The following is a 26535-nucleotide window of genomic DNA, read 5'->3' as shown; positions in this document are numbered from 1 at the left end:
GTGTGTGTGTGTGTGTGTGTGTGTGTGTGTGTGTGTGTGTGTGTGTGAAGCAAATATCTGATTCTCTAAGAACCTGAATTATATTCTTTGGTAATTTGAATGTTGTCTTGGGGCAAATTAATGACAAGATTTTTAAATGAGCTTTGACTCTTGAGATATGTATTTTATTTTTAGTTGAATAAACAAAAGTCTCAAAATTCCTTTTTAAAACATTTAACAAAATGCCATCATTGTAGTTGCCAGTAATGTCGAGGTTGATAATGAGTGGGTCTTAGTAGCAAGAACAGAAAGAGAAGGCCATCTCTTTGCAACCTCAGCAGTCTTGTTAGAGTGTACTTATATATCATTTAACAAAAGTTGATTTTAAAACAGATCTAATTTTCTGAAATGAGATGATTTCCTACATATAGAGCAATAGTATGAAAAGCAATTTAGATTTCTTTTCTGATCAAAGGGAGCCTTTTTTTTTAACTCAAATGATTATATGTTGTGTCTACAACAGTCTAGTAATAAAATGGCCTAAACATAGGCCCATCTTTTCATCTGACTTCTTCTCGCAGCAAAAAGGATGATTCTTTTTTCTCATGTGTGAATGTCAGCTTTCCCATATGTCTAATGCTCAAGTTTTCTTGCTTATCAGTTCTATTTTCTGCATATACCAACCTTCAGAATATTTCTCAATCTTCTTCCTTGATGATACAACTTTAAAATCTTAAAGTTTTATAATAGAAGATATTTGAAATATAAAATTTCATGTATCCAAGAATTTGAAAGATTTGTATTCATGAACTTATAAAGCTTATTTTAAAGTATGTTCTAATGAATTCATATGCTAACATTACATGTGTTATAAATTGTTAAAGCAAGTAATCAAATATTTGTATTTTATTTGTTAAAGTAAGTGTATAATTTCTTAGAACTGAAATTATTATAATTCAATAAATGCTACCCTTTTTTTTTCTTAAGGTACCAATATTTTTTGCAAATAAAACAAGACATTCTTACTGGAAGGTACGTTATTTTACATTTTTGTAATAGACTGAAAAAAACTCAAATTACATTATTGAAGTAATTCATGATCATTACAAATTATCAACGAATAATTATATGTAGTATCATTAATGTTTAACCATGTATATTTTGTTTTATTAGATTGCCCTGTCCATATAATACTGCTGCCCTTTTAGCTTCATTTGCTGTTCAGTGTAAGTATCGGCCCACATGAGGTCAGATAGCCTGTGATTCTGCATTCTGTGTTGACAGTATATTGCCTTTAATGCAAGAGTTCATTAAACATCTTACTGCACAGAAAATAGGAATTTTCAGAGGAAATGAAATATCTAATTAGCAGTTACTCTGATGCTTGAAAAAATTTCTCTAAGATTGTTTGAGTCACAGAAGAATTTTAAATGAATTGTTGTATCTTCCTTTAGTAGTCACATTAGAGACATAAATATTTTACTTTGAGAAATGTAATGAATTAATAACATTGCCTATTGGCCTATAATAAATTAAAAATTTTCCAAGCCTGGTTGTGTATGTCTATATTTTCAATACTCTAAGGCAGAATGTTAGTAGGTTCAGGTAGGAGTAGTCCAGGTTTGAGCCCAGCCTAGGCAACTTTATGACTTAGTGAAACCCTGTCTCAAAATAAAAAATCATAAAGATCTGGGATTATTACCCAGTGGGAAAACTGTGGTTCTGATCCTTAGTACCAGTAATAATAATAATAATAATAGAAAAATTTTTATTAAAGTGTAAATATTTTCTTTTTATTATTAGCTGAACTTGGAGACTACAATCAGTCTGAAAACTTGCCAGGCTACCTCTCAGATTATTCTTTCATTCCTAATCAACCTCAAGATTTTGAAAAAGAAATTGTAAAATTACACCAACAGCATACGTAAGAATTTATTTTGTTGTTTGCTTGTTTGTGCCATATTTTCTAGAGAAATGGAATTTTTAAAAATTTCATTCTACTTAATATAGAAGTTAATATATAAAATAATATGTAAAAAATACAGGTGATCTATACTGAAAATAGCATGCTAATTTTATAAAATAATATATAAAGGACTTGTTTTCCTTTCTGTTACAACCATAAAACTGTATGTAAACAGAGATTTATTCGTTATTATTATGTAAAATTGTCAGGCAAGAGGAGTTTTAGAGCCAGGTATGGTGGTGTCTGCCTGAAATCTCAGCACTTGTGAGACTGAGTCAGGAGGATCACTGCAAGTTTGATGTGCAATTTTTTTTTTTTTTTTTTTTTTTGGTATGGGGATTGAACTCATGACCTTGCATTTGCCAGGCTGGTGCTTATGCTGCTGAGCTAAATCCCCAGCCCTCATTGTGAATTTGAGACTAGCCTGGGCTGCACAGTGAGTTAAGGCCAAGCTGAGCTATGTAGTGAGACCCTATCTCAAAAAAAAAAAGGAATTTTAGAGTATTAATATAGTCAGAAAACACAGATCAATTTAATTGGTAATTCTTTCTTAGTTTTTAGTTAGATGAGAGGTGTTGATTTCTGTTTGATCATAAGCCAAATAGAAGGTAAGAAAAGGAGCTTGATGTAATACCTAATTTTAAAAAATATTTCTTCAGTCATGCATAGTAATTCATAACTGAGACACGGGTACTCAGGAAGCCTAAACAGGAAAATTATGGGTTTGAGATTAGCTTTGAGATTAGCTTGAGCACTTTAGCAACCTTCTGTCAAAGAAAAAGGGCTTGGAACACAGTGAGACACACACACACAGAGTTTCTGACATGCTCAGTTTTGAACTTGTAAATGAGTACCTGTCTGTCCACCTGTCCACCTCACCATGAAAAAGCGCTTCTCTGGAAATTGTCTTAAGACATGCACGGTTTAGAAGTTCTTTGTGTGATTTAAGTGCACCTAAGGTGTATGAACTTTGAATTTTGAGAAGTAACACTTCTGAATAATATGTAAAATAAGTGACTTTGTTACAGCAGTGAGACCAGTTAGGCATTTTAAAAATTTACTGTATTCTTGCATTTGTAGAAAATAAGAAAATACTCTAGAAAATAATAATGAGGGTTACTGAAATTATGACTTCCCAGTAAGTCAAATTAGATGTTGCTTTACTGTTTATTGTAGATTTAAATAAACTGCTTGTGTTTCCTGATAAATATCCTTTTTCTGATTTGACCATATTCCAATGAATCTAATTTTAATTTGTGTGTCTTTACAGAGGCTTATCTCCTGCAGAAGCAGAATTTAATTACCTAAACACAGCACGTACCTTAGAATTCTATGGAGTTGAATTCCACTATGCAAGAGTAAGTGGAAAAGGCTTACTTTGAATTAGTTGTTGAGTTAGGCTGTATTACTCTGTATCAGAAGATTTTTTAATGTCTTAAATGGATTAAGTAACACATGGAATAACTTGTGATTGCTGCTGGCATAATATCATTGAAGATTCCTCTTAATACCTGATGAGAAGGTTGGTTAAAGAAAACCATTCATGTGTTTTATTCCAGGTAGTGTTTTCTGTTATAAAATAACTTTTAGACCATAGAAGATAGTAAGTATTGTTAGCATACTTACTTTTCAAAATAAAGATTAATAAGAAAATGTTTTTGTATACTTCAGTAATCATGAACATAAAAGATATTCTCACATCAGTGAAGCCTGTATTACTACTCATTTGCATAATGTAGTAGTATCATTGTAAGATTTTTTTATAAAGCACAAATGGAATATATTAGCATTTTGTTTTCATCTTCCCCCATCTCTTTATTAAAATTGAACCTATAAACTGGGCATGATGATGCATGCTTCTAATCCCAGAACTTGGGAGACTTAAGGCAGGTGGATTGCTGTGAGTTAGAGGTTAATGTCAGTGTGAACTACATGGCAAGATCCTATCTCAAAAGAACAACAACAACAAAAGATTTTATAGTCATTGGCCTTTCCTATACCAGATTGTATAATTCTTTTTTGTGTGTGTCAAAACTTTTCTGCCTTAGACTTACCATTTTGCTATATAATGATTTATGAAAAATTGTTTTTCTCTTATGTGGATATTGACACTTTATGAAGAAAATGAGCAGATTTTCAGTAAGCATGAAGGGGAATTTTGCTGCATGGAGAACAAAAGGACACTTGGAGGTTTAGCCAAATGGTAGACCATTTGCCTAACATGCACTGGGAAGACCCTAAGTTCAGTTCCTAATACTGCCAAGTGGAATGGGTATTGAAGGGGGAGAGACAAAAGGTAGATGAGAGAGGAATGTAAAGAGAAGACAGGTTTCAAGTGAGTATCACAAGCAGAGGTATTTGAAATGGTGTTCTGTTTTGATAAATGAAGGTAAGCAAGATTTTCTGTCTGCCTTAAAGTGGAACCAAGTTGTTTAGGGCTGAAGATTTAGCTCAGCAGCATAAGCACCTGCCTTGCAAGTGCGCTGTCATGAGTTCAATCCCTGGTACAAAAAAAAAAAAGATACAAACAAATCTTGAAGCATTCATTTTAGTGAATGTATCATGTACCTTGCATAGAGTTGGCACTAAGAATTACTTAGTGAACAAATTATTAATTATCCCTGCTCTCTTGCAACTCAGAGTAGTGGATGGAGAAATATATGGAACATATATTAATTAAATACTGCACATGAGGATGTGAAGGGCAAAATACAGAATGCTGTGGAATCCTATGGCTGTGTACTGGTCAGCATTCCCATTGCTGGGACAAAATACCTAATACCTAAAGGAATAAAGCTTTAAGGAAAGCTTTATTCATGGTTTCTGAGGTTTGAGTCAGTGATTGGCTGACTTCAAGACAGTTGTCATAGCAAAAGGGCATGCTCACTTCAAGATGGCAAAAGAAAGCAGAGCAAGAGAAGAACACCAGAGGGAAGGAGCCAGGGGACCAGAAGTAGTCCCCACGACCCATCTAGACATACTCACAGGTGTGCTTCACTAATCTCTTGGCCAGTCCAGTTCACAATTATCCCAGGCAGGAACAGCTAGCCCAGCCCAGGAATAGAGAGTAAGGATGTTCTCTAAATTAGTATATTTACTTAAGCCAGAAAAATGAATAAAACTTTGCCAGAAGAATGATTTTTACTGTAGATCTGTCAGCACAAATGAAAACCTGACATCAATAGCGAGCATACTTGAAAAAATTGAAACATTTACTATGGCTAGATCATGTGAATGGTGAAATAGGGATTTCTAGAGAAGTGAAAAAAAAAATGGAAATTTTAGGATGAAAAGAAAGGAAGTAAAAGACTGGTGGAGAAAGCAGAGGAGTATGTTATTTTTGAAGTTACATATAATAGATGGATTTTTTTGATGTTCAGTTCTATGAGTTTTAATACATATGTATTTGCATAATCACTACCACAGTTAGACTAGCAGTTTTTTTGTTTTTGTTTTTGTTTTACAGGGGGGTATTGGTACTCAGGACCTTGGAAATTGAACTCAGGACCTTGCACTTGTCAAGCAGGTTCTATGTCACTGAGCTATATCCCCTGCCCTGTAGAGCAGTTTTATGTTTAAAAAAAAAAAAAAGGTACTCACGCTGTGTCTTTCCCTTAAAACTATGCGTCTGTTCTCTGTAATTTTTTTCTTTTCTGTAATGTCTTATAATGAGCCCCACAGTATATACCCATTTGATACTGACTTCTTTCACATATTTCAGTGTGTTTTATCTGTATAAATTATCATGTGTTTCAGTAGTTCACTTCTTTTTATTGCTGAGTATTGTTCTGTAGTGTAAGTGTACTGTACCATTCACCCACTGGAGGACATCTTGGTTTACAGGTTTTCGGTGCATTTTTTGTTTTTAATTCATAAAGCAACTATAAACATTCAAAAAATTTTTGTGAATTTAAATTTTCATTTATCCATAGTAGATCTCATAAAGGGATTACTAAGTCACAGTGTGAGAGTATATTTAACTTTACAAAAAACTGGAAAACTGTTCTAAATGTTGTTTTGTTTCTTTTAACCTTTTGATTTTTGTTTTTTTTTTTTTAAGCTTTTCCAATATTTTTATCTCATTATAGCATTCCCTAGTGGCTAATAATATTGAATGTATCTTTTTAAATGAAAATCCTTTCTGTGTTTTACTGACTTCTGAATTTGGTTTGTTTTTAAGTTTTTATTAGTACATGTTTGTAGTACATAATAACTACATTCATTGTGGGGATTTGGTGTATTTATATAACACAGCTTATTTCTATTTTGTCTCCCTCCTTCTTCCTCTCCATTTCTTGGTCCCCTTACTATTTGCATATGTTCAGCCCAATATAGTAGTACCCACCTGTCGTCTCCTGCAGCAAAGAGGCTGAAGCAGGACGATTGTAATAAGTTCAAGGCCAATCTGTGCTAAATAGCAAGTTTAAGACCAGTTTGAACTACATAAAGAGACCCTGCCTCAATTTTTTGGGAAAAAAATTTATATCAATTTCTTATTATCTAGCTTTGATTTAGCTCTTTTTTTTTTTTTTTAATGCTTTGGGTTTCTCATATAAGAAAAAATATGTAATATTTAAGCTTACCCGTCTGTTATTTCACTTTACATGGTAATCTTTAGGTGCATCAGTTTTTCTACAGGTGACTCAAATCTTGTTGCTTTTGTTGTTTTCTTTAATCTCTTAAAAGGGAAAAGGCATTATCTCAGGAGTAACTGTTGTCCTGATTGAAGCGTTTTTGCTTGTTAAATGAATATTTTGGTGGCTCACTAAATACCTGTTATCTCTACTAAAAATTGGCCAGTCATTAACTACTTCTTGCCCTAACAGAATAGAATTAAAGAGAGTAGACCTTCTTTGTGTCAGAGTAGTACTTTGTCATAAATAATATATTTTCTTATCCATTTATCTGTTGATAGACATACACATCACTTCTAGCCATGATGAGTTGTGTTGCTATAAATATATATTATGGTTTATGTCTTGATGTTCCCCAAAACCTCATGCAGTCATGGGGGCAGGCTTCTACAGTTTGTGGTTGATTCATTGTCTAGTGTTGGGATTATGAGTATGAGTGCTACACCTACCCTAGGGTGGGTAGCCTACATGCACTGTAAGGAACGGAAAGAGTCCTCTCTCTTCCCCTTTTTGTTCTTGTTGCTTTTGTTGTCTTCGACCACCATAAATTTTTGCCCCTCTGTCATGCCACCCTGCATTGGAGCCAGCTGATTATGGACTGAAACCTCAACAAACTATGTGCTAAATAAACCTTTCCTTAATTTTGGGCATTGAGTATTTTGTCTCAGCAATGAGAGAAAAGTAACTAAGACATAGGAGTATGCATGTATCACCATAATGTGATATCTTTAAAATATTTTGGAATGATACTTACAAGTGATGAATGGAATTTCTATTTTTAGATTTTTGAAGAATCTCCATACTGATTTCCATAGTGATTATACCAGTTTACATTCCAACACTGTAGAAGGGTTCCTTTTTCCCCACAGCCTCACTATCATTTGTTATCTAATTTCTTGTTTGTAGCCCTTTTTAATGGAGTAAGATGGAATTTTAGTGTTTTAATTTGCATTTCTCTCATAACTGCAGATGTTGAACATTTTTCATGTGTTTATTGGATGTTTGTACTTCTTCCAAGAAGTGTCTGTTTGAGTTGTCCATTCTTCGATTGAGTGTTTTGAGGAGGGGATCTATTTTTTATGTGTTTGGCCTCTGACAGTAGGTGGCAAAAGTTTTTTACCATTTTATAGGTTGTCTCTTCATACTTTTCTTACTGTTGAATTTTGAGCTTTTAATACATTCTTAGAGTAAGTTTTTGTCAGGTATGTGATTTAGTCTCCCTTGTCATTAGTTCACATTATTACTCTCTTTGTGGTGTCTTTCACAAAGCAAAAACAAACAAACAACAACAACAAAAAACCATTGTTATATTCCTTATTCAGTTCCTAGTAGATCTGATAAAAAATCAAGAAATAGATTTTCACAGTACAGTTAGCAAGCGTGACTAAATTGATCTACATAGAATATTGTATCCAACAACTTCACATACATGTTCTTTTCAAGCACACGGAATATTTCTGACCAAAGTCCTATTAAATTAAAAAACAATAATAAAAAAATAATTTTAAACATTCTCCAGATACTTGAACATTAAGAAACATATTTTTAAGTAAGCTGTGGATGCAAAATTTTATTTAACCAACATTTTTACTTTCAAAACGCTTACCTATGAAAAGTGACAATTGGTTATTGTTAAAAGCAATAGAAATAATGGATATTAAACTAATCCTAAAAGTACAAAGTAATTGAAGATAATTATTAGTAAGCAGCATTGCAAGAGCTAAATTTAATTTTTTTGCAAAGAATCTCTGATCTCCTAAAAGGGAAAAAGCATTATCTCAGGAGTAATTGCTGTCCTTGTTGAAGTATTTTTGCTTGTTAAGTGAGTATTGTGATGGCTCACTAAATACCTATTATCTATTTAAAAATTGGCCAGTCATTAACCATTTATTGCCTTAAGAGAATAGAATTAAAGAATGTAAAGCAATATCTAAGTCTTAGATCATGAAATTTAATCTCTTTTATAAGAATGTTTGTGTAGTATCAACTATTTGCCTAAGAAACTTCATTTCCATTTTATTTAAAGGCTTGCCTGTAGGTGTTTGGTTAGGTATAGGATGATTCAAATTAATCCTAAAGCAATTCTAACCAAGTTTTACACTTAATTGTGTCTGTCTGATTTACATAGGTGTATGTAATAGTGCTGTAAATAACCTGTAATGTATGAAAAAATAAAATTTACCCTTGAGAGTTCTGAGGAAAAAAAAATGAGTATTTTGATTATTTATTCATTCAATGACAGTTTATTGAATCCCTACTGTGTTCCAGGTCCTACTTTTTTTTTTTGGTCTTTTTCTTTTTTTTTTATCGGTACCGTGGATTGAACTCACAACCACACACTTGCGAGGCAGGCGCTTATGCCGCTGAGCTAAGTCCCCAGCCCCTCCAGGTTCTACTTATAGATACAGTGAATGCAGCAGTGAGAAGAGGAGATAAAATTGTAACCCTTATAGAGCTTGCATTTTTTGGCAGTCAAGATAAAACTATAAAAAAGTCTTGAGATTGTGATACCTCTCACTTTCCTCTTGTTCCTCAGTTGCTTTTTGGTTCCATATGAATTTTAGAGTTGTTTTCACCAGTTCTATGAAGATTGCTGCTGGGATTTTGACTGGGATTATATTAAATCTGTGTATCAATTATGAAGTTGGACGAGGTGGTACATAAGCATAATCCAGCACTCGGAAAGCTAAGGCAAGAGAATCACTGAGACTTTAGAGCCAGCCTGGGTGATCATCCTGAGCTACATAGAGAGACCCCTTTCTCAAAAAAACAAAAAACATTATTTAAATTTTAAAAATAAAAACTTTGGATTTTTTTTTTAATATTGGTTCTGCCTAGCTAGGAATGGGAGATTTCTTTCCATTTTCTGATTTCCTCTGTAGTTTTGTTTTCATAGTACTGTAGTATTCATTGTAGAGGTCTTTCACTTCCTTAATTCTTAAATATTTTATAAGCCATCATCAAGAAATCAAATAATAGCAAATGCAGGAGAGGCTGCAGGGGAAAAAGCAACCCTTCACCATTGTTGGTGGGAATGTATAGTATAATCACTATGGAAATCTATGTGGAGATTCCTTTTAAAAGTAAAATTAAAAATTTCCAGCTATTTTCCTTTGAGATATCATTCCAAAAGAGTTACAGAGATCATATTATGTTTATCAACAGATTAATGGATAAAAAAATGTGGGTATTTGCACACAGTGGAGTACTACTCTGCCATGAATAAAAACTTGAGTAATTTGTAGAAAAATGAATGTACTTTGAGACTATAATGTTAAGTAAAATCAGTCAGACCCTCAAGCTTGAGTAGCTCATGATTTCTCTAATATGAAAAATCCAAAGTAAAAATAAAGAGCAAAATAAAAGACAGGTAATAAGAAGTAGGGACATGGATTATTCTCAAAGGGAATGGAGATCAAGAGGTGGAAAGGAGAGAAGGAGAAAGGATAAGGGACAATAAAAGGAGTTGGGATGTATTGTATAGGTGTATCAGCTCCACATAAGGAATGGAAACATTATGTAAAAATACAAAAAAGGGGAAGAAACAGATGGGTGGCGAAGGCAGCAAAGAAGGGTTTGAAAAGGAATTAAGACATGTGATATACATGTAACCAATTTTCCCACAAGGAATTTAAGCATTAGGTACTAAACACATATGCTAATGAAGAATCGTAATGATTCGTAATAAAGAATTTGTAATAAAGAATCGTAAATGATTAAGAGAATTATTTTAATACTTCATATCATTTAACACTAATGTTGTTTTTAGTCCATAACACCATACAATTCAATGGATGTGAGTTATTTGATTTTTAATATGTGATAATAGTGACGACATTGAAATATTTGAGCCACTTAGTCTGTGAGTATAGCAGTAGTCTCCATTGAAAGGTGAGGTCTGTAAATTTCAGAGAAAGTGAAATGAGCACTTTGATATAGGTAAAATATTAAAGTGTCTTTTCATATTTAACCTAAAGCTCATCCTTTGAATATTGCTATTTTTAAACCTATTAAAAATTAAACCCAAATATGAGTGAGTTATAAGGTGAACATCCTCATAATCACCATTCAAGTTAAGCAGTAGAAGTTCCTAGGTACTTCAGAAGTCCTCTTCTAATAGCAGTCCTTCTGCATAGTGACTTTTTAAAACTATTCAGTTACCTGGCGGTACAGTCATAAGAAAGGCACAGAAAGTATTGTTTGACTCCTTGCTTTTGTCTTTCCAGTTTTCAAAGTAATGAATATCAACTCCTGGATAAAATATTTTAATAGATTTCCATGCTTTATAATTGTTTTCTTTCTTAGACCTCAAGTTGTTTCATCTGTGGTTATTGAAGGAGCTCTTTTTCTGGTTCCTAAATTCTTGACATGATCTGAGTAGTTGTTGATAGTTTCCCTAATATCCAGTATTTTAGGATGTTTTGCGCTCATCTTTGTCTATTTTGTGCCAGAGAAGCACAATCAACCTTTTCTATAAGAAGCCTTAGTTTCAATGAAAAGTATTTAAGAATCTACTTTGAGAAGTAGAGATGCTGATTTGAGAGGTAGAGATGCTGATTGCTACTGAATTTGTCATTGTTTCTAGGCCTTTTAATTATATAGAGTTGATATTTATCTGTATTTGTTTCTGTATCTATTGAGATAGGCAGAGTATTTTGGTTCTTAGAGCATGCAAAGGACTATAGAAGTCATTTTAAATGGCTTTTCTGAATTTACATTGTCAAATTATGTACTCACTACATATAGTAACTCTCTTAGTTACTTTTTGCTCATTGCTGAGACAAAATACCTGATGCCCAAAGTTAGGGAAGGAAAGGTTTATTTCTTACAATTCTTGAAGGTTTCAGTCCATACTCAGTTGGCTGCAAGGCAGGGTGGCATGGTGGGGCCACAGTTATGGCAGCTGTAAACAGCAAGGTGGAGCCAGCATAAGACAAGAGACTCACCTTCTTCCCACCGTTACTTCATATCCTGGCTCCACTCCTAGGTGGATGTAGCACTCACACCACTAATCTGAGCACTAGACAATGAACCAATCACAAATGCTAAATTTGGTTGAGTCCATAATGAGGCTTTGGGGCCACTGAAATAAACTATGACAGTAACCTCTTATTTAATTATTTAATCTTAGTCCCAAAATTAAAGTTAAGACATCATATTTTTACAATCTGAAATTACTTTGAGCTTATTCCCTACTAGTATGGCTGGTTAAGTGTAAGCATAGTATTGTTGTTGTACCCCCAAAAAACAAGGCCCCAAGATGTTAGTCAAGATAAAGAAAAAAACTGGGACAAGATGTCTTTTTTTTTTTAAAGAGCGCTTTTATTTAAGCTGGCACCAGCGACACAGTGCAGATGGAGTTTGCAAAGCTGTGCAACTGGGTTAGAATTTTGACAGATTTTTATAGCGATTAAAACGCAGAGTAAGGAGTGATGTGAAGCGAACAAGAATGCGGAAGGCCTTTGTTCCCCTTTGCTCGGGGTCAGAGACATTTCTCAGTTGGTGGTTATCTCTTTCTTTCCTTAATTTACTGCCTTTGGCCTGCTAATTCCAGAAATATTTGTTTCTCATAAAGGGAACAAAGGTTGACATAGCATCATTTGTCTCTCACAAAGGGAACAAAGGTTGACACTGCAAACAGATTACTAGGGTGACAACACATACAGAACAGTACGAAGAGGTGTCAGTTAATCTATAACTGTGTGGTTGGTGCTCTAGTCAATCTTTTTAACTTTGCATTTTAGGGGTTTATGTTTTTGTTTTTGTTTTTTTTAGCACAGGATTCCCCACTGATTTTTGACAGTGATCCAAAATATTGGCTCATGGAGTTTTCTAGCAGAGGTATCTGTTTATAAACTTGTATCCTTAAAATCATGAGTTTTATAGTTTGAACCCGATCTTTGACATAATTTACCAATTTGTTTATAATGCAAGGTCTAATTGATAAACAAGTAAGTAAGACTAACAGAGGTCTGGAGACTGCTGTAATTAATGTTGTCAACCAGGGAGATAGAGAAAACCGTCATTCAAACCCAATTCTGTTCAGGGGCTAGGGATTTAGATCAGCGACATAAGCACCTGCCTTGCAAGCAGGTGGTCGTGAGTTCGATCCCTGGTACCGATAAAAAGTTAAAAAAAAAAAAAAAGCAAAACAAAAAACCCAATTCTCTTCAGCTTGTTTGGCTTGTTCTTGTTCCTGTAGCTGCCTTTTAAGCCTGGCCATACTTTGTTGGATAACCCCAGAATAATTAGCATACAAACAACAATTTTCTCCTAAAGCCAAACAGAGGCCTCCTTCCTTTAGGAAAGGAGATCTAGACCCCACTGGTTTTGTAAAACCATCTCAGCCAGTGAACTTAAAGAATCGTGTAATTTGGAAACAGTCACTAAGGGCTGCTAGCTCTTGGTCAGTGAGTGCACTTAAGTGTCTATAATTTTGGTCTCTAACTATTAGGCTGGACACTACTAAACCTGTAGACCCTGCCATCCCAATTCTCAGTAATACAGGTAAAAATACGGGATTTCTCTTCCCTTGGACTGGACTCTTCAAGTCAATGCTAGGGAACAAATGACTTCTACCATTATCTCCAGAGTACCAGTACACTTGGGGAAAGATATGGACTAATATGCAAAGTTCAGGGCGCTGGATGAACAGGTGATGCATGGAACAAGGGGTTATACCAGAAGTACAGGCAAACCAGATTCTGTTAGGAGCAACATGGTGCTGATTAGCAGGATAGGAAAAATTATGAATCAAAGCTGAAGAGGTAAGATTACAGAGTGCAGCATAAGGGAAAGTGTGTAAGGAGTAGGAGGCAGAGTAAACACAGGTCCCTGGAGTACCCTGTGTATTGTCCAGTGTGAGCAGGAACCCAGCCCCCACCAACAAGTGGTGTTGTGTTGTCTGCAGAGGAATGTAAAAGTTGACTTGCCATAATAGTCACAGGGGTGCTGATATAGAAGGGAGGTTGAGATGGAGGGCATAGGCAGCAGTCAGCAATGAGGTTTGGTGCACTAAGATTGAGAAACTGGTAAGCAATGTCCAGAGGCAAGTAGTGGTCTAGGGATAGCACAGAAATGGCAGTGGGCAAAAAGGTTTCAGGAGCAGGAAGTCTAGTGTAGGAGGGCAGAAGGTGAGTAAAAGGAAGAGATTGAGGTGGCTGGGGAGCCTGAGGGCCTATGGGCCTGTTGGGGGCTGTCCAAACAAGCCCAGGAATAAACTGAATGGTAAAGGTGCTTCCCAGGGTATATCCGGAGACCCATAACCTAATAATATAATGTAATCCTGCTTTCCAAACAGGATCAGTTGAGATTTTGGGTCTGAAAGGTATAAGATTACACTGGTTGAGGGTGCAGGAAGATGGGGTCTCCCCAGTGAGGAAAAGGTAATGATCGTCTTTGTTTCCCTGCCAAGGAGATATAGATTCACAACCTCAATGTCTACAAAAATATTCTGTCTCTACAGACTGTGAACACCTACTAATGTGATCAGAGGCTGGGTGTTGCTTTTGGGGGCAAAGATACCAGCCAGTAGATTGTAATTCCTTTTGACCACGTAGATCCCTGCAAGGCTCCATTAGCAACCAGTCATGCTGCATGGCATGCAGACTGAACAACATTCTCTTCTGTCTAATTTTTGCTGGGATGTTATTTAATAGGGCACATAAATCTATCTGAATTATCCCAAGGACAGTAACGTTGGCTATCAATAATTCACCAGTGAAATAGTGATTTTCCAAGTTCCAAACAGTGGATTATGAGGAATCTCACTGGGGCCTCCATAAGGAAGAACACATAAGAACAAGATCATCTAATACATTTGGCAATTTTAAGATTTAAAGAATCCTTGGAGGGAAAAACAGTCCACTTATCTGTAGATTGATTGCTCTCAGAGGCTGGAACCAGCTTGAAGTGGGAATGATGAATCCAGGTAGGCTTTCTAGTGACTTTGACAGTGTTCAGAATGCTGAGGACCACGGTGTAGGGACCTTCCCACCATGGTTTGAGAGACTCACGGTGATGTCTCTTGATGAGGGCTAGTGTCCCAGGTTCCGCTGCAGGACGTTTGTCCTCAGGATGGGCTTTAGGCAGAGGATGTTGTTGTCGGAATAACCACTCGATGGAAGTCAGAACTAGCTGAAGCCTGAAGGAACTTAACAAGATCTTGATTAGCTAGATCAGCTAGTTTTTCCTCAGAAATCTTAGGAATAATAGAAGGAGGTCTCCTATATAGAGCTTCAAAAGAGGAAATACTTGCAACATAGGGGTGCATCACGCTTGGAAGAGAGCAAAAGGAAGGAGACTCACTTGGTTCTCACTAGTATCCAGTGCCATCTTATTTATTACTGTTTTTAAAGTCTGGTTCATCTTTTCTACTTGTCCTGAACTTTGAGGCCGGTAAGCACAATGGAGTTTCCAATCAATCTGCAAGGCTTGGGTTAGTTTTTGAGTTATCTGGGCTATAAAAGCTAGGCCATTGTCAGACCCATGAATAAAGGGAGGCCGAATCATGGAACAACCTCATATCAAAGCTTTTTGACTACTATCTAAGCTAACTCAGATTTAATGGGAAAGGCTTCAACCCATGCAGTGAAAGTATCAATCATTGCTAGTAAATACTTACACCCTTGAAGTCCAGGCTTCCCCATTTCTGTAAAATCTACTTCCCAATGTGCCCCAGGCATAGTTCCCACGATAACAAATAGTTATCATTTGCTGCAGTCACTTTGGGTTCACCAGCTGGCACTGAGGGCATCTAAGGCTCACAGACTGAGTAAGCTTTGATAACTGAGGGATAAAGAAATAATCTCAAAAAAAGGCAGCAAGTTTTGATTTTCCCATGTGAGTGGACTGATGAGCTAGTTGAATGATTTCTTGTCTCAAAGCCTCAAGGAGGAGGACTCGCTTATCAGGCAGTTGGTACCAGCCCTTGAGGATATCAGGCTTTGCTCGGAGTTGAGCTGACAAATGCAAGTCTTTTTGAGTGTAAAAGGGCTCTGACAGAGTAGATGGAATCAGCAGCAATGCTGGGGACTATCTCAATCCCCAATGATTTTGTGGCTGCTTTTCAGGCAGTGGCATCTGCTAGATTGTTCCCTCATGTAACAGGATCATCTCCTACTTGATGGGCTTTGCAGTACATAGTAGCTACCTTCCTTGACATCCAAATGGCAGCTAACACCTCCAAAATTTTGGGAACATTTTTCATCTTTTGGCCCCTTCAAGTCAATAAACCTCGTTCCTGATAAATGGCCCCATGAACACGGGCAGTAGCAAATGCATATCTGCTGTCAGTATAAATGTTTATATCTTTTCCTTCTGACAACTGGAGGGCCTTCATAAGAGCTGTGAGTTCAGCTTGTTGAGCTGATTTCCCCAGCTCCAAGGTTTGTTCCCATAGAATCTGAGAGTCCCTAGTGATGGCAGCTTCCATGACCTGCTCCCCTTGATAGATGTAACTGCTTCTATCAGAGAAATATGGTGGAACTCTGGGTAGTGGCTTGTCCATCAAATCTGGTCGAAGTCTCATGAGTTGACCTCAGTACAATTGTGGAGAGGCAAGGAGGGTTCATCATCAGGCAGCAGGGTTGCAGGATTCAAGGCTGCTGTTGTCTTGAAGCTGATAGTAGTTGGATCCAGGACCAGTGCCTGATAGTGCAAAACATGGAAGTTAGACAGCCATCAATCTGGCGGAACCTTAATAAGAGTTTTCAGTGAATGAGAGGAGAGAATTAAAAGGTTTTGTCCAAATGTCAGTTTTTGGGCCTCTTTTACCAGGAGGGCCACTGAGGTAATCACCCGCCGGCAAAGTGGCGACCTGATTGCCACATTATTAAGTCCCTTGGAAAGATAGGCAACAGGCCTTTGTCATGACCCTAAACTCTGGGTTAGTACTCCTTTTGCTATCCCTCATTTTTCATCAACATAGAGGGAAAAGGGTTTTTACAAATTTGGCAGAGCCAGAGCTGGGCTTCTGTTAATGCTGATTTCAGTTGCTTAAAGCCCTGGTCTTGTGAGTCTGTGCACTCTAGAGGGTCATGAGTGGCCCTTCTCAATGAGTCATAAAGTGGCTGGGCTATTTCAGCAAAGTTAATAATCCAAAGCCAGCAATATCCTATAGCTCCCCAAAATTCTCGTACCTGCTTCTTAGTCACAGGGATGGGGATCTGCTGGATAGCTAGTATCCACTGACAGGAATTGTTTTTCTCTGTTTTTCACTTATTACCAGTCAATTACCTTTTCTCTAGCTTTTTAGACAACATTAAAACTTTTAACAAAATCCTTGAAGTGACTTTCTTTTAGTTGTCTAAAATATATTGAATGATTTTATGTCTTTTTAGCACCTTAAAATGTTACACTTTAAAAACTGTAACTTTTTAACTGGCTTAACAACAGTATGACCTGGTTTCACTTGGTAAAGTTAATATGATTTTAAAAACCATACACACACATATATTTGTATTTTAACCAGAAAGAAAAATACTTTTTAAAGGCAACCCAAGGTTGTAAGTAATCAGTTGAGGACTAAAACATTAAACAAGGCATCACAAAAGACAAGACCAACATTAAAAACACAAGTTTTTCTGTCCGCAGTTTGGTGACCTAAAGGGAAATAAATGTTTATTATGACCCTTAAGTCCAATAAGCCACAAGGAACCTACAACAGTAGTTTAGAGCTTAAGAGAAATAAAAGAAACATAAATGTTAGTACTGAGGTAACAGATTCAAACAAGCAAATGACCCACAGTGAAAATATACCAAGGACAAAACCAAAATGGACAAAAGTCCCAAATCATAAATGGGTTAGAATTCCTTTTCTGGAGGGTGTCCCGCTCTGGTGCAGAAGGGGCTCATCTGCAACTTCAAACATGAGCACTCAAATTACAAAGAACAAAAGACCCAAATACTTGCAGAAGATTCAAGTCAATCAATCAGTGAAAAATAATGTGGGGAGGGGTCCCCATGTAATCCCGGACAGGCCTGCAAATGTTCTACCCCCCAAAAAACAAGGCCTCAAGATATTATTCAAGATAAAGAAAAAAACTGGGACAAGACGTCTTTTTTTTTTTTTTTTTTTTTTTTAAGGAGCACTTTTATTTAAGCTGGCACCAGTGACACAGTGCAGATGGAGTTTGCAAAGCTGTGCAACTGGGTTAGAATTTTGACAGATTTTTATAGCGATTAAAACGCAGAGTGAGGAGTGATGTGAAGAGCAAGAATGCAGAAGGCCTTTGTTCCCCTTTGCTCGGGGTCAGAGACATTTTTCAGTTGGTGGTTACCTCTTTCTTTCCTTAATTTACTGCCCTTGGCCTGCTAATTCCAGAAATATTTGTTTCTCATAAAGGGAACAAAGGTTGACACAGCAAACAGGTTACTAGGGAGATGACACATACAGAACAGTATGATGAGGCGTCAGTTAATCTATAACTGTGTGGTTAGTGCTCTAGTCAATCTTTTTAACTTTACATTTTAGTTGTTTTAGCACAACAGTTATCAGAAATCAATTAAGATAACTTATTTGAGAGTTAGGTTCTGTGAGGTAAATTTAAATTTTATAATTGTTCATTGATGCTCAAAGTACAGTCCACTCACTAATGACCATCTTTGAGCTCTTTGTTCCTGGTTATAAACACTAAAATTGAGTGTAAGCACTTAGAAACTTTTATAGCACTTTACATAATGCATGTAATAAGTGTATTTCCTGAAAGAATCAGTATTTGGCAGATTCATATTTTAAAAAAAAAAACAAAAAAGAAGTTCCAGTAAAGATGGCGGATAGATAACAGCAGATTACAGAGGCTCTCTGAGATAGTCAATGTAGATGCCAAAATAATACAGCCTGGGGAGTCTCAGACAGAGGGAGGTGGATCCTCTCAACCCAGGAAGAAACTAAGGTGAGAAGAACCAACGAAATATACAGTCCCTGTACTATTATCGAAATAGCTAAAGGTTTGGTGCTCCCGCTGCAGTGCCCAAACTTGCGTGCCCGCGACTTACAGAGCTGCCCAAAATCCTACTATTTCAACTCATTGGAACTGCAGACGTACCGAGGTTGAGGGTTGCTGGGCCCATTGGAGAGCCAAGTTGGCGGGGGACCTGTTTTGACGTGCAGTGAGTGCTAGGAATAAAACCTTTTAATGGAAAAGGGTGTCATTCCAATGGGACAACATCTTGAAACCAGACAGGACTGTCAAGAATAAGGAACAGCAGTGGCTCCAGTCAGTTGTTGCCTTCCCAGACGGGATTGGTGGGGTGTGCTTTGCCTGGGATATGCCTCTGGCTGATACTCAATAAATTGTCTGAAACCAATTCTCTCTGTGCGGCGCACACTAACGCAGTGAAGGCCTCAGCATGTTGACTGGCCTGGAGGGTACTCCTGTTTATACCACAGTAGCACACTGTAGGGGGCAGGATCACCTAGACAACATGCTTCAAAAGAACCTTAACCAACAAAGAAAGAAACTTGGGCCTTCTCTCTATGCCTATATGGAAGAAACAAAAAAAGTATTAGAAGAGGAAGCAACAAGAAAAGTCCCCAGCCCCCAACCTTGAGAACATTGATCAAGGAAGTAAATACAAAGGAGATTGTCATACTAAGATGCTGAAAACTTAAAATAGTTAATTAAAAGTTAGTTATTAACAAAAATAGTTAATTAAAAGGATAGTTACTAGCAATATTGTCATTCTGTGCTGAGCTCGTTACCCTAGTAACCACAAAGCACCAACCACACAGTTCTAGATTAACTGACTGTGTTGTGCTGTTCTGTATGCATCGTTCCCCTCCCCACCCTAGTAACCTATTTGCTGTGTCAACCTTTGTTCCCTTTGTAAGAGACAAATGATGCTATATCAACCTTTGTTCCCTTTATGAGAGACAAATGTTCCTGGAATTGGCAGACCACAGGCTATGACCCACTGTGAAATGCCTCTGACCTCAAGCAAAGGGGAACACAGGCCCACATTGTTTCTGTTTCTCATCGCTATGTACTTAATGCTCAATGAGCTAATCAAATGAACCATAAAGAATCAGTCAAAATTCTTACTCAGTTGTACAGCCTTGCAAATTCCATCTGCACTGTGTTGCTGGGCCAGCTAAAATAAAAGGGCTTCTTTTTAAAATGACGTCATCTTTCCCCATTTTTCATCTCTGGGATCTTCCCCCATTTTTCATCCTGGGGCCCTGTTTTTTGGGGGGATTTACAACAGAAATTGAGGACAGCAAACATGCAATATCAGACACGGCACCAGTGGAAATAAAGAGATATCTTTGGGACCTTATAGACGAGTTCAAAAGTGAAATATTTAACCAAGAAAAGCAATATATAAATAGATTCATAAAAGAAATGCTAAGCATCTATCAAGACATAGAAGAATGGAGGAACACAAAAAAGGGGACAATCGTTTGATGAAGAATATAAAGAAAACTTAGAATACATGAATCAAGTTCAAAGAGATTACCAGGAAATTTAAAACTCCATTGAAAGATGGTGGATAGATAACAACTGGCTACAGAAGCTCCCTGAGATATTGAACTTAGAATTCAACATAATACAGAATGGAGAGCCCCAAACAGAGGGAGATGAATTCTCTTGTCCCAAGAAGTGAGAATACCCAACCAAACATACTGTCCTGGTGCTATTATTGGAACAGCAAAAGGATCAGTGTTCCCGCCGCAGTGGGTGGCTTGCCGATCATCTGAGGTCCCGTCCTGCCTTGCCAAGCTGTCTGAGGACTCGCCACTTCGACTGACTGGAGGTGCAGTTACATTGAGTTCAGGGGTCAGTGAGCTGAACAGAGAACTGAGTTGGCAGGTTGCCTACATCGATCTGTGATGAGTGACAGGAGTGGAGCCATTCCATCGAAAGGGGGCTCTGGCGGATGACATTCTGGGCCGGGCAGGACTGGCAAGTACAAGAGGCAGCAGTGACTTCATTCAGTTGTTCCCTTCCTGAAAGGGATTGGTGGATTGAGCTAGGCCTGGGTCATGTGACCTGGCTGAGACCTAATAGGTTACCTGAAATCAAGTCCCTACAGCAGTGCCACACACTAACACCACTAACCCAGTGAAGCCTTAGAAGTTTGACTGACCCGGAGGGGAGGTGGCACAAAATAATACAGTGCAGGCCACAGCAGCTTCACTGATCCAGAAGGGAGGGGCCAGCGTACACTGTCCCTATCTGGAACTCACTAGCACATGGCAATGAGAAGGGTCATCTAACCAGTGTGCTTCAGAAGAATTGTAACCAACAAAGAAATAAATTGGGGCATTCTGGAAGAAGCAAAAAAGTTAGGAAGAGGAAGCAACAACAAAAAGTCCCCAGATCCCAACCCTGAGAACATTGACCCAGGACAGGTAAATACAAACAAGAATGAGAACAGCTAACATGCAATATCAGACACGGCACCACTGGTTATAAAGAGATATATTTGGGACCTCATAGATGAGTTCAAAAGTGAATTATTTAGGCAAGTAAAGCAAGATATAAGAAGATTAATAAAAGAGATACTAAGCATCCCTCAAGCAGACATAGATGGAAGAAGGGAGGAACTTAAACAAAGGAGAGAACCATTTGATGAAGAATATAAAAAATATAGAATACATGAAGCAGATTCAAAGAGATTACTAGGAAATTAAAAACTCTTTGGAAAGATGGCAAATCAGCTTGAAAGAAACTAAGGATAGATTATCCAAACTGGAGGACAATTTTACAGTGTGGGATTATGAAAGAGAAAACTTTCTAAAAATAACAAGGAAACAAGCAATAACAATGCAAAGGCTAAAAGACGACAAGAGGATCTATAACTTCAAAATAAAGAATGAATGAAGAAGCAGAAGTACAAACAAAGGAACTACAAAGGTTATTCACAGAAATAATTAAGGAATACTTTCCAAACATAGGAAAAGGAAATGATATTCTGATATATGAGGCATACAGCACTCCAGCTACCTACAACCAAAACATAGCTACACCCAGGCATATAATAATCAAGATCCCAGAAGTTCATTATAAGAACAGAATATTAAAAGCTGTTAGAGACAAGAAACAGATCACCTATAAAGGAACGCCCATCAGAATAATGGCAGACTTCTCAACACAAATCATCAAGTCAAGAAGAGCATGGAGCAAAATATTCCAAGCCCTGAAAGAAAATAACCTCCAGCCCAGATTGATATACCTTGCTAAACTGTCTCTAGAAATTAATGGAGAAATAATATGCTTCCGAGACAAAGAAGAACTTGGGAAACTCGCAACCACCTATCCAACTCTGCAGAGAATACTTCAGGGCATGCTAGAGAGAGAGAAAAAGTAGTAGGGTTCCAGGAACAGTCGCAGAGAGGCCTCAATGAATGGAGCAGAAAACAGAATGAAGAAGATAAGCAGACAACTGATGGCCAAAAGAGCATAACAGAAATGAGGCAGAGACGATTTTATTCAAAATTGATATGATTGATAATATGAAGTCTGAGAGTATAGGCAACTACACTGAAGAAGACAAGACTACGATACACATACTCTTTTGATAACTGCCAGTTTTTGAAGTTCTATACTATATACAAAATTGTGTTTTTATTACTACTGTTATGTACTGATATATTCAATTATACTATGTCTGATGATATAGCCAGTTCTATTGGAGATAATGAGACAACACATGAACCATGGTAGAACTCTTTGTTCAGCGGTATTATATGTTTTTTTTTCATTTCATATGTTTATAGTAATAGGTTTTGTTTTGTCTTGCTTTGTTTTGTTTCTCCCTCTAATATAGAAAGGATAGAGATACATGTTAACACTCATGCATGTGTAGAATTTATAAACAGTTTATAAGAACTGATCTTATGACACATGATGAAATAAACAAATACTTTGAAGAAAAAGAGACACTAAAATACCCAGTGCTGATCCCGGAGTGTCATAATGTGAAACCCAGCAATAGTATTATTCTTTGTTCAGAATGATATTAGCCTGCTTGGGTTTATTCAATCTCACCATAATTGAAGATATGGATAACTACATGTATGTTTAAGTGTATAGGATTGATAACCATATTTCTAAGTTTTTGTTGGATAGTTCAACAGAACTGGTTGCAGTCTCACTGTTTAAATCCCCACTTTATATGCTCCATTTTAGTATCTTGAATAACTGTTTGTAAGAAGACAATCTGTAATCATCAACTAGTGATTGCTTACTGTTTATTTTTTCTTTGAAAGTATGTATTATTTCTACCCATTTTCTGTTTTGTTTAGTCTGTCTTTAAATCAAATTTAAAAAACAAACGTAACTGTTCACTTACCAGTATAATATATAAAGCTCTGAAAATACACAATCTCAGTAATTATCCTAGTATGATAGCAATTAAGGGTTACAGTAAGTGGTATAAGGGATAAAAAAGTATGAGCAACGCATATAGATGTGGGCTAATGAAGTTTTCACAGATAGGATTGATGTATTCAAGATTTCACTTCAGTTTGATTTGCTTAGAGAAATGTGAAAATGTATGAAAACAAAGATTAACAAAACATGGAATTATGGAGCACAAAACACAAAACTAATAATGGTTCACTAAACTAGCAGTTTTCTAGGAGGAGATAAAATGAAATGGAATGGTTTAAATGCTTTTTGTTGCCATGCTGAACCGCTAAGACATCATAAACTATTCATTCTACAAGTGAATCCTTAGTATTGTATGCCTAGCAACTCAACAATTGACAAAACAGACTTACTCATTATTACTTAAATATAGTGAAGAAGAGAAAAAAATTAAGCAAGTCAATATATGGTATAATACTAGTAATACTTGATATAAAGAAACACAAATATGATTTTTAAATTAAAGTGGTTAAAGTTCGTTTTTCTAAACATTGGGATTGCTAACATTTGTTTCTGTGATAGGCTTAATACTTTTTCTCTTGCCAATTTGGGCGCAGTGTCTTTATGAACTGCAGTGTCAGTGTAGATAATTGATTTCCAAGCTGGGCTCCTACATCGTTTGAACAGGTTTCTTTTTTTTTAGAAAAACCTCTCTTTCTCCTAAGTTGGCATCTTGATTAATGTCTCTTGTATTGAGTTTTAGGCATCTCTTTAATGGGATTAGTTCTCCTTAAATGGGTGGTAATTCTCAGTTATGTAGTTCTTTGTGTTTGTGATTCCTAGTTCACTTGGCTGTCCATGTTGTTCCTTCTGACTTCAGCTTCCCATTGATAATGGCATAGGAAGGAAGGAATATATAGCCAGAAACATGATAGCCATAGTAAGTTGTCTTTTTCATGTTTCAAATTCATGTCTTATGTATTATGGTTTATATCTGAATGTCCCCTCAAACTCCTCAAACCCTCACACATTCAGAGGCAGGACTTATGGATGGTCTGAGATAAAGGGTCAGCTCCAGCTGGCTTGCTGTAAGAGTCTGGTTGGAAGAGACTGGTCAGAGGGAGATTGATCTGGAAAGGTTTATCTCTGTCTTTCCATTGCTCTTCCTTTCTTTCTACTTCGTATCTATCATAAAGTGAGCAACTCTCTTCTGTCCAGGCGCTTCTACCATGCCGCTTCTCCCTGGAAATGACTAACCATATAAGAACTAAAACTTAATAAACCATGATCCAGAATAAAGTTTTATTCCTTTAGATTGTGGATGCCTGGTACTTTGTGATGAGCAAAGTGACTAAGACACCATCTTTTTCTTTTGCAAGTCACTCATTTTGAATGCTCTATCCCTTGTGCCCACAATTGGCATTTTTGGTGGTCTACTAGCATTTCTGTGTCCTAGCCCAGTGTACTTGAGGTGAAGTGGTGGGACTGATAGGAGCTAATTATGTTAGTTGTTCCCTGCTTGAGCATCCTGACAGTAATTTGAAGGACCTCTTTATTTCTTTGAACCGTTATTGCTATAGATTTTAAACTTACTCTTATCCTTTTAATGTCTTTAAGGATTATTCAAAATGTCTGATTTAGTGATAAAATAATTTAAAGTGTTAGAAATTATTATATAGTTTCTCTCTTCATGTATCTTCTCTGATAAGTTTGGGGCAAAAGGGTTAATTAGAGCATACAGTTAGTCTTTTTATCTTTTAGGCTTAGCCTACCATTTTGATCAAAATTCTAATTAATGTCCTTTAAAAAGAAATTTAAGACCAATAGTATACAGTAGTAGTGGTTATTGCCAAACAAAAAAGAACAACCAAGTTAATATTTTATTTGTTTGTTTGATCCCATAAATGTTTGATCCCATCTAACAGATTAAGATTTACTTTTAATAGAAATTACTGAAAATATAGTTTCAAAAAAAACCACCAAAATACAATTTAAAAGGTTTGTTCTGGGTACATAACCCTAAAGTCTTGTTTGTATATGAAGTAATTCTATCTTCTAAACAACTGAATAGGAGGAGCTAAAAGCTTATTATATTCATTGCCAAAAGTACTATTCAAAGTGAAAAATCAAAATGGTTCCACGCTTGGTTAACATCTGTGAAAAGTATTTTCATTGTATTCATTTTCTAAACAGTGCAGATCAGTCAACTCAAATTGGGCCAGAATAGTATAAGTATACTCATTTTTCTCAGGCAACAGCTCAAATTTTTTCTTTTCTGGCATCCTCAGAATTATCCAGAAATTATTCTTTATTTGGTATTCCCAGTGATGTTTGTAGTAATGCACTATTACTTACAGGACTTTTCATGAAATACTGGCTTATTGTAGGTTCTCCTTCACTGAAGAATCAGTCCCAGACTTAATTTATGAGAAACCCTGAGATTATTTTTACTTTAGAGTAATGAATCTGAAATTTGTCATTTATGTATTTTTATGAGGTAGCAATTACTATTTGGATTTTTAATTATGATGGGATTATGGACAATCTTTGAAAAAGTCATATTATGCTAAACTAATTGTGTTGTAAAAATACATCTCAAACAGTTAAAGCCCATTGTTTGCTTCTTTCTTTCTTTCTTTCTTTCTTTCTTTCTTTCTTTCTTTCTTTAAGGATCAAAGTAACAATGAAATTACAATTGGAGTGATGTCAGGAGGAATTCTGATTTATAACAACAGGCTACGAATGAATACCTTCCCATGGTAAGAACATCCATTTTTTCCTTACAATTGTATTGTCAGGTTGGGCCTGCTGGTGCATGACTGTAATCCTAGCACTCAGGTGGCTGAGGCAGGAGGATAGGTACCAGTTCAAGACTAGCCTGAATCTTGCTAACTGTGTAGCAAGATCCTGCCTCAGAAAGACCAAAAGTAAATAAATAAATAAAATTAAAACCCACAAAACTATATTGCCAAATAATGTATATTAAAGAAAATGACCATCAAACTATTTAAATATGTGGTATAGTAATACTAAAGTGCCTGTTCTGTGTCTTCATTCACATTAAGTGCTATACAGTATTTTATTTCAATACATTTCTTGGGATGCTAGTTTATTAGATAAAATATAGGCATAGCTACTATAACAAAGACCCAAATTAAAAAGTGATTTTGTTTGCTTAGGGCAAACAAAGTATGGGGATTTGTGGGGTTTAAAACTGATATTTATTTTATCATACTAGTCTTTTTGTCTCTAGCATGTTTTCTTGTCCTCATTGTCCAAGGTGGGCCAGCACCATCAATCCTGTATTATAGAATGGGGAAAAAGAAAGGATAGTGTCTTCCACTTTTTGAAAATTATAAAAATCATTTTGATCAGATTCCATGTATATCTTTAATATTGTGTATATGTGTGAGATGTGTACAGTTTTTAAAAATAGTGATTTTCATTAGAGGAAACAAAAAATTAATGCATTTTATTATATACCTCCTAAAAAAGTTGATCCTGAATTTTCAGTATCTATATTAATTTTATTTAACAGATGTTTGAAATTAGTCATCCTTATAACACTTTAGTAGGAATACAATAGCTAACAAAAGCAAATGTTTTAAGAAACTGCTTCAACTTCTCACACATACACATACAC

The 26535-nt window shown here is 36.2% G+C and overlaps 1 protein-coding gene across 4 annotated transcripts in view; it reads left to right on the top strand.

Moving 5' to 3' along the window:
- Positions 1-26535, top strand: part of Ptpn4 (protein tyrosine phosphatase non-receptor type 4) — a 181110-nt gene that overhangs the window by 76915 nt on the left and 77660 nt on the right. For all 4 annotated transcript variants that reach the window (XM_063258934.1, XM_063258935.1, XM_063258932.1 and 1 more), the window contains exons 6-10: positions 967-1011; positions 1153-1205; positions 1783-1903; positions 3216-3303; positions 25563-25651. In XM_063258934.1, coding sequence (XP_063115004.1) covers positions 967-1011; positions 1153-1205; positions 1783-1903; positions 3216-3303; positions 25563-25651 — 396 coding nt within the window. The remainder of the gene's footprint in view (positions 1-966; positions 1012-1152; positions 1206-1782; positions 1904-3215; positions 3304-25562; positions 25652-26535) is intronic.

The sequence above is a fragment of the Cavia porcellus genome, unplaced genomic scaffold (genome assembly GCF_034190915.1).
Source record: "Cavia porcellus strain 051 isolate PalLab524CR breed Dunkin Hartley unplaced genomic scaffold, mCavPor4.1 scaffold_12, whole genome shotgun sequence".
In the NCBI taxonomy this organism is placed as follows: domain Eukaryota; kingdom Metazoa; phylum Chordata; class Mammalia; order Rodentia; family Caviidae; genus Cavia; species Cavia porcellus.
This window is presented reverse-complemented; position numbering and strand designations above follow the sequence as displayed.